General features: G+C 36.7%; 1 protein-coding gene across 3 annotated transcripts in view; it reads right to left on the bottom strand.

Moving 5' to 3' along the window:
- Positions 1-710: 710 nt before the first annotated feature.
- Positions 711-9,460, bottom strand: part of TAPT1 (transmembrane anterior posterior transformation 1) — a 40,998-nt gene continuing 32,248 nt past the window's right edge. For all 3 annotated transcript variants that reach the window (XM_032186750.1, XM_032186751.1, XM_032186752.1), the window contains 3 exons: positions 9,230-9,306; positions 5,500-5,660; positions 711-2,819 (listed from right to left, as the gene is read on the bottom strand). In XM_032186750.1, the coding sequence (XP_032042641.1) occupies positions 2,590-2,819; positions 5,500-5,660; positions 9,230-9,306 (468 nt within the window). In that variant the 3' untranslated portion in view covers positions 711-2,589. The remainder of the gene's footprint in view (positions 2,820-5,499; positions 5,661-9,229; positions 9,307-9,460) is intronic.

Below are 9,460 nucleotides of genomic sequence, written 5' to 3'. Positions count from 1 at the left end.
CTCATTATGAATATACACTGCATTCAGTGCGTGCTTTTGGAATTAATTTGGCAACTGTGACTTTTGTTGAAGTATCACTGCTTGCATCAGAACTGTCCAGACTTTAATTGTGGAGGGATTTATGAATTGGAGAGCTCCATTTATTCACTGCTTAACCTTTGATGCTCTTACTTCCCTGTTAATACTGAGCTTTTCAAGTAAAGCTGAAGAAATGAAGAACTGTATCTACAGCCTAAAAACCTGGTCTTGGTGTTTTGCTCCCCCCACCCTCCCCAACAAACCCCCTTCAGTTCTGAGAGGACCAGCCAGGGTCAGAGATGAAGCTGCAGGCTTCCGTTGAAAAGGTTGAGCTAGATATTCAAGAGGTCCCTGTTAATCACAAGTGAGAACATAGGAACAATTAGGAACAATTAGAGCACTTGGAGCAAGAGAAAACAATGAAATTTCATGCCCAGTTGGGCCCCCACCAGACCTTCGGAGTTTAACAGAAAGCGTTGCATTTGCAATGCCCCCTGCTCAAGTATTCCTCTGAGGTATTTTGATCTGTAAGTGAACAAAATCAGTGTCAAGCTTACACAACAAATGGAGATGTAACTGCTGTACCAAAAGCCATCCATACTGCTTTGGATCCTGTTACCATAATTAAACTGTAAAAACGAGGCAACGAAGGCTCCCATACTAACAAAGAAGTGTTGACACTGTACTTTTTAAACAAATATTACAAAATTGAATTTTATTGAGTTTCACACAAGATGCACTTATAAAATTGATACAGAATGACATTCAACAGAAAAAAATGAAAGCAATTCCAAGCTTCCTTTAGCAATTGCTAAATAATTCAAAAATAAGATACACCAAATTGACAGATAATCTGAATTTCAATGTGTGAACATCTCCAATTAGTAGAAAATACATCAAATATTAAAGAATTTCAGATGTTTCCCCAGCACAAATCCTCTTCCTTTACTCTCATCCCTGAACGGTAACCACAGATTTTGGCCATTACTCCAGCCCCCCTGACTGGGAGAGGAGAGGCTGACAGACTGCAGCAAGAAGTTCCCACCAGAGCAGACCACGCTAACCCATATTGCAAAGCCACCTCATTACCAAGCCTGCTCAGATACCTCATAATTCTGTGCAATTGGCTCCAATTGCTAAACTAGCACAGTCCTGCAAGTTTCAGGGATTAACACATACGTTAAACTCACATTTTATATCCGTAAACCAAATAAACTCCAGCTTTCCCACTCTGACAAACTGTGAAATAGCAAAAAGTAAATTTGTCATCATTTGTTCAGCACTGAAGCACTGGTATGATGCTTTTCCTTAGAAAGTGAAACTGGTGCTTACTTAAGTATCTGAAAGGCATTAGAAGTTAATGCTGTGTTTTAACAACAATACATGAAGAATTTATCATCAACTGAAGGGTCTCTTTGGAGGCCTCAGTTTTGATCTGAAATTTATTTCATTCTCGACTTCAGGACTCCAAACCATCTTTCATCAATTCTCCTCCAACTGCTGCTCACACCAGAAAGAAGTAAGATGCATTGTAATGCTTAAATGCACTTTATAGATGGAGTGCATCTACTTATGTCTGGCTAAAACCAATCAACTGAAATGGATAATTCTGATTTGATTGTCAGTAAGAGCTTTTACAGGCGTATTTTCTGGCAAGTTAATACACATGTCATTCTTGCCAGAGTGAAATCCCAAAATGCAGTGTATTATTCTGTTACATTAATGCTATACATACGGTTCCAATGCAATATTTCCGCTTGCTGCAATTCACACTGCCTTTCCTCAACATATAGGTTTACTCCCTCTTATTTTTTCATAAAAGACAAAATCCTCAGCTTTATAAAATTATTTTATAAATAACCTGCCTTGCAGGACACATAGCTGAACACAATGAATGATATATTTCTTATTTGCCCAGTTAAGCAGGACCTTCGTTGTATTTTGTGATCTTTCCTTGGTGTTCGGTATTTAGATAAAATAGTATGCAGTAAATATTTCATTTAGAGGCAATTTTTTATTCTGATTAGCTCAGATACATCTTGAAAAGATTTTTCTGTTGACAAGAGTAACTATCCTGACTTGCTGTTTTATGTACCAATGCTTTATGTGTTTGTTGAAATAAGCACAAGTTTTGAGATCTCTTTGCAGATGTTTAATAAAACAAGATAACTTGAAAGGCAAGCTTCCTGTCATGTTGTCATACATTTCCAGGAATATCCTTACACTGGAGGAACCTTCTTAAAAGTAGCATGTTCTGGAAGCGTGGTTTCATAATGCAGAACAGGATTATGCTTTTTTTCCCAGTCTATTTTCCAGAAAAGTGATACTGCAGCTCTGCCACCAGGCTAGAGGCTCACGATCCACCACATTTTCCAAGAGGCAAGTTACAGATCGCTTACTTGACCTGACCAGATACCAAGCCAAGTTACTTGTAGAAAGAAATTAATATTTTTGCCATTAATAATTTAAGTTTTTAAATAAATATTTATGTGCCTTTTTGGCAACTGTCCATTCTGGTAGCATCTGCTGTCCCAACAGCTCAGTATCCTTAGCACATTGATTAAAAAGATCTTAGTCAATTCTGTTTCCACAAATAGTGAACCTGTCTATCTCCAACAAGTCTTTCTTTGAAGACCTGTGTTTCAATTCTGAACTGTCTTGGCTTATATCTTTTTCTTCCCCATCAGGAGTGGTCAGAAATTGATCGGAATTGCTTGTTACAAGTAAAGACGGCATATTGTCCTTCTGATGCACGGGTTGATTGGTAACTGATGTAGATCCATTTTCATCTGTGGAAATTCCTGTTGGGAGAGGAGACAGTTGCAAAGATAATCATGAATTTAACACAGACATCCTGATGCATTCTTAACATGTAGATTCTGCCAAAGCCATCCTGAAAAAGTGCAATGCATCAAAGCAGCAGAAGCAACAGAAGAATGCTTTGTGAAAGCCCGGTAATGTAACTACCAAGCCATTACCTCTTTAGTTTTAAGATGCAACATCCTTTTTAGTCATTCTGCTTTTCTGATTTGGTCAAGGATTAAAAAAAAAAAAGAATTCTAAAGAAGTTCAGATAGATAGTAAGAGCATAAGTAGCTGTTTTGCTGAATCCTTTTGTGTTGTAATAAGTAGCCCAAAGCTGGACTCTGCATTCTTTTGTAGAGTCCATTTTTGTTGGCTTAGACAAGAAGATATTTGACAATTCCTGTGTGAGACACTCAAGTATTTTCTACTGAAATAAATCAAAGGAATTTCTGTAGAAGGAGTTAGATGTGCTTAATCCTCTACATATGTACAGCAAACCTCATTTCTCTAGGGATAGCTAATAAATGGTTCACACAGTGCTACGCACTTTAATAGCACCTTTCTTCAGTGGAACTGAACATTGGCTCCAAAGAGTTCTGGTAACAAATGAGATATTAAGGAGCAGTATTGATGTGTTGTTTCCACATTTTGTTAAAGCATTTTAAAAATACATTAAAATGCACAGGCAAGTAACAAGAAAGTCAAATTTTCTTATTTACTCACTCCTCTTAAAAATGAATTATTGTTTCTAGAGGAACCTGAAGAAATCTGACTAGTGTCGAGAGTTTTACAGAATGATTCAAGCAAACAGTATTTGACAGAATGGCAGCACTACACAAATTATTCACTCCAAATTATTACTACAAAAACTTTCTTCTGTATGGGCTCTTCACAGTATACCATCTCCCATTCGAAGGTAAATGGATTACTCCTCGCAGTATTATGCAAGTCAAAGGTACTAAACTTGCATCAAAAAAGGAAGTAATTCTAACTGTAGAGCTTTGTTACAGAGGTAATCATTTTGCTCTAACAGCTTCCACAGAAAACTGATCAGGCTACAAATGATTACCAGTAACTAGAACCTCCATTCTTCATGAGAAAGTATTTCATTCCTCAATATTTTAAACTGTTTCTGTGGAAGAGGTAGGAATTCTTGTAAGAAAATAAGTTGACTTACATTATAAGCTGATAGAAAGCAGACCAGATTAATTCCCTTACTCTCATTCTAGTAAGAGAAGAGTAGAGAGTTTGTACAGAAAAAACTTGCTAAGTGAGGCACAGGGATCAATGAATATTGCAGAGCCCAGTAGTAATATACACACTGAAAAGCTGGGGAAGGTGAAATCATTCTTTCACGCAACTGAGGTTTCTATTACATACAGAGATGTGAGAAGGTATAAAAAAACCTCACAAACTGTTGAAAACTGAGCTTCCTCATTATTAACGGAAGTTAAGAATATTCTGAATAAAATCAACAAAAGATTTTGGCTTGCCACTTTTTAATTACCAATTTTCCGGTTTAGGAAAACACAGTGTACGCCGACTAACTTGGTGAAACTGCTGCTGCTTCAGCTGGAAACAGTCTTCAGGATTTATTTATTGTAAGTTTAAGGGTCAGTCTAAGTATGGCTTATTAAACCTTATACACAAGTGTAGTATTAGAATATTTAATTAAAACATTAGCATCAATATGGTAAGAGTTCTCTAGTGGAACACAAAAGGCATTCAGACCAATTCACATTACATTCTTTCATAATGAAACTAAAGCAACTCTATGAATTTAAGCTATTTAAAAATAAACATCTGCACCACATTTCAGCCTGATGTGATTTGACACAGCTGAAAAGCAGGGATTTATGACTAACACTGACAGATTCTTAACTCTACTACTGCTGGCAAGGCACTGACAACTAATAAGCACCTTACATTTCAAGCTGTTCACGTCTTTGGCAAGCAACAGAGTGAACACAAAAGCCTCACTGTTAAGTTGTCTAGGGCTCTCATTGAACTCTTTGCGGAGGAAGATACACAATCCAGCTCAGCTGACTGAAACAATGAAGGTTTCTGTTTCCTCCTATAACTCGTCACAGGAATATCATATAATGCCTCAGTCCAATTATACATTAACCATTAATGCTGAGCACCTATACAAGGAAGCCACACTGCACAGACTTGAAACAAAGTAGGTAGAGACAAGCTGAAATTCCTATTTAGATTTCAGAAAGCTTTTTCATTTGTGTGCTCATTTCAATTATAAATAATTATGCCTATTTTTTGTGCCATGTTTTACATTAATTTCCGCAACAAATGGATGAAAGGCTTCCTTATTTAACTTCACCACTACCAGAGATGATGTATCAATATTTACTTGCATAGTATTGACATTTCTATCACCTCCATATACCAGGGTAGGATTTCATTAGAGAGAAGAGTGAGCATTTTTCATTTATGGAAGAGTATTTAAGAGTATTTATTATTTATTAAAAGATGATGCATGAACTAAAAGCAGTAAATTCTATTTACTGACTTGTATTCACAACTGTGATACTGTACAATTAAGGTCTAGCAACAGGGCTACTGTGTGGTAAATAATGTCATACATCTGGTTCAATATTAAAAATTGCTTTCAGACTAAATTTATTACAGCTGAAAATAGAGTGAGACAGTTAGGCTTACCATGGGTAGATTTAAACATGCTTTGCGATTTGCCAGCTGACTTCCCTGGGGTGGCAGTTGGGACAGGATTGAATAATTTCTCCTCCATTTTTGCCTCCTTTACATATTGACACGATTTCCCCAGCAATACAATACTGTTAAGAACTTTTAGGGATATTAACCTGCATAAATAAAAGGATTTATTTACATATTTGCATTACCAAGCATTAATATTAAAATAATTGCATATGATTACTGCTGTCTTGGAACAATTAGCTAAGAAATTAAAACCATTCAATAGCAAAAAGTAATTTCCTTTTCTTAACAATTTGTTTCAGGTTCAGTGCTTAAAACCCTTCCCCCCACCGTCTCCAGAAGGCATCTAGAGGAAAACACCAAGTTTAATGAAATGACAAGGACAGTTACACTGTCATTTAATACATCAAATATTTAAACAAAGAATTAAAGAGGGCCCTCAACAGAGCAAGCCCAAATTAAATGCATTACTGTTAAATCTGTAGCCTTAAGTGTGCTCAGATGAGGATTGGTAGTGGACTTTAAAACCTAAGAACACACACATATATAGCTTCGTGAAATTAGACTGATCAAACAACGTCCTTTTTGGTATCACAACAGACAGTCCATTAAATTCAACAAAACCAAGGGGGAGCACTGCAGTATCATCGTAGTACAGTGCAGTTGATGGCAGATTCCTTTTCTGTTTTCACTAACTTGCAGCACAAACTTCAGCAAATCTGTGAAGTCCCTTGCACCTGTTATCTCTGGAGAACAGGGAGTCTTATCTACCATCAAGTGCTTATAGATTTTACAAAGCTTGTTTGAACTGTAAATCTAAGTTCCATTACTAGTATTACACAACATGCAGGCCAACGTCCACTCCAGAGGTGAAACCAGCAGCAGAGTAACAATGAAGTAGCCATCTATCCCCTGTAGGATCAATTATAAATACCCTCTACATAAATCAACCTACGTAACAAAAGCAAATCAAATGCAGATGCACTTTATTCTCCACTCTCTGAAAACCTGTTTATTTTGGACATTGCTAACAGACTAAAAGGAAGACCTGAGGATAAGTGGCCATTCAGAAATTAAAATCCATGGAGCAGTCTGACTGCTGAATCGCAGTGGCCCCCAAGGACACCTGAGCAGCAACTTCACTCTCTCTGACTGCATTAACGTAATCACAACTCAAACAGAAAAACAAAATACATCACATTTTAAAGCCAATTTTATGGAATACATTTATTTTTAGAAGAAATTTAGAGAAATGGAAGAAAGAACAGAGCAGACCAGACTACCTTCATCATCCAGAAGTACATTTTGGTATCCAAGCAACCACAGAGATTATTTTATAAAAGTTAAAAGCCATGACTCTACAATTTTATTAGAAACAAAGCCAGTCCCAATAACCTAAGAGTTGAAAAAAATGTTAAGAAGTTTTTCCTACATGTTTTTTTAATGTAATACATACTGTAAACACCTGTCTCAGAATGAAAGCATAATCCAAGTCTAATTTAATAACATCAAAAATTGAGAAAGATATAAATCAACATTTCAATGCTTCAAGTTCTCCTGGAAAATTATGCAAGAGTTTCTAGCAATTCTTTCATTCCTTTCTGCCAGTCCACCCCAGTCTCAAAGTTCTAACCACCAAGGAAGTTTAAAACTATTCAAAGTACTTGAAAAATAAAACTCAAGTTTCCTATGCTGGATAAGACTCGGTAATGTGGTAACTTAAAGAATCACAGTTGTTAAATACCAACTCAAAGCAACATCCTCTGCATTGTAGTCTCAATCCTTTGCCAATCTAGCTCTTTCAGATTTGATCATGGAGTTTCTCACAGACCTACACTATGCTAACCTGATGCAGAACTGAAATTTATGTTCACAACTCCAATTACTCAAAAGGTGCAAGAGCTCCAAACATGAGATCATGACAGAAGCTAGAATTTGTTCTCACTTTTCAGTAAGGAAAAATTAAAAAATTTATTCTTGTAACCTAGAAGTTTTAACTTTCAAACTCCAGGCTTGAACACAGCCCAAGAAAATCTTTTTGGTCCAAAGCTCTAAAGAAAGCCCTCATTGTTGCCTATTTCCCCATTCTACAATTCTCCCCTATTCCAGCAAATGTGCTTGTCCTTGACTGCACACTACAGCTTCCCCATAGACTAGCAACTATGCCTTCAAAGAGCAGTGTTTTATCCTGCATGTTAATCACGTTACTTCTTCCTGCCCTCCATCCTCCAAGCCACAGAGACTGAGAAAATTCTACAACTGCAGTAGCAGAATGGAGATGTAGGGAAAACTTACACATATGGAGGAAAAAAGACATAACACACTGAGCAGTATGAAGGTGCTGAGCTTGGTATACCACAAGGATGGTCAGGGGCTAGTGCTTTCAATTATAAAGAGCCGGCTTAAAAGGAACATGTCACACTCTGGGGAAAGACTCCAAGTGTGATGCAGAGGAATACAGCTAACATTTTAACATTTGGCCTATTTAGCTTATAGTCCTAGCTATCCTGCATTAAAGAGTCTCTATGCTGATTACTACCTTTTTTGCAGATCACAGAGTAGATCTAATAGTCACATAAAATGATGGGTAATGATCTCATTCTTTTCCTAAATTATTGTAAAACAGCAAACTCCTCTCTTCCAGCATCCCTGAAGAACTTGTGCCCCAGATCTAAAAATTCTTCCACTTTCCAAGCTTTGATGCCTTCTATTGCAATCACAACTGGGTGGGACACTGGAACAGATATTCCCTCCATGCTATGGGGAAACCTGAAGAGCCACGCTGTGAATTACCATGTGTGTTACTAAAGGGTATCCAAAGTTCCTTTGTGCTGCAGCAATTTAAACCGCTTAATTCTTTATGGTCAATTTTAGGAGGAATTGATTGTTCTAAGATCAATCAGTACTCTGAGACGATAAATGCTCACACAGCTCAGTATGCAACTTTCCTAGAAAACACTCATCATAGTCTACAGCATGTACTTCAAGACAGGCAAACTAGATTGGATTTAAAGCACAACTAAATGTATCTCATCTCATCTCAGACTGACTGGTAAGAAATTAAGGATAACACAAGTGTAAGCTGACATGGCAGTAAGGGGATACTTGCAGGTCATTGCTTTTAGGAATATTTTGTCCTGTCACAATGTTTTATTACCTAATATTACTTACTGACACCACCTTTCTTGGAAAGGTAAGTATCACATCTTGCATTTATGTATATTCTTTCGTAAAACAAACAAACATGTTTTTAACTACCAGAGAATTATAGACTGGCTTAGGTTGGAAGGGACCTTAAGGATCATCTAATTCCAAACCCCCCTGCCATGGGCAAGACAGAATTCATGATCTGCTCAGAGCACTGAACTTGTTTGCTGCTGTTGTGCGTATTGCCTCTTCTGTTCTTTTAAGAAGTTTTACTGCTTTGAATTAAATTTCTCCTTTTATGCTAAGGGATGGCATTTGTCTGTTGTCATAAATTCTTTCCATTACCTTTCCAGAAATTATTTTCACTACTTCAGTTACTTATTGAAGACTATACTCCCCAAATACAGGGACCAATCCAAGCTTTTTCAAATTCAGTTTATAAACAGAAGCATTTTACATTTAATTCTATTCAACATGTATGGTGTTTACATGTACATCCATATGAATCAACAGAAGCTTTTTTCACATCTGATCACATATTGGTAAATATTTTTGTACATTTACTTACCCACAGTAGAACAGCACAACACAGAGATAAGCTAAGACTCCTTGTACTTTTATCGAGCTTGTTACGACTCTGATGAGCTGTTTTAAGGATAAAAGTTAAATAGTTATACCATACGGGACACAATCATTAATCAAATATTCTAACAGACTTTTTATATTGGATAAATACAAGACAAAAGTAGAAACAGTTATGTTAATAGTACTTTGTTTTAACATTCCCCTCGACAGTGCT

This window comes from Aythya fuligula, chromosome 4, assembly GCF_009819795.1.
Source record: "Aythya fuligula isolate bAytFul2 chromosome 4, bAytFul2.pri, whole genome shotgun sequence".
Taxonomy (NCBI): Eukaryota; Metazoa; Chordata; class Aves; order Anseriformes; family Anatidae; genus Aythya; species Aythya fuligula.
This window is presented reverse-complemented; position numbering and strand designations above follow the sequence as displayed.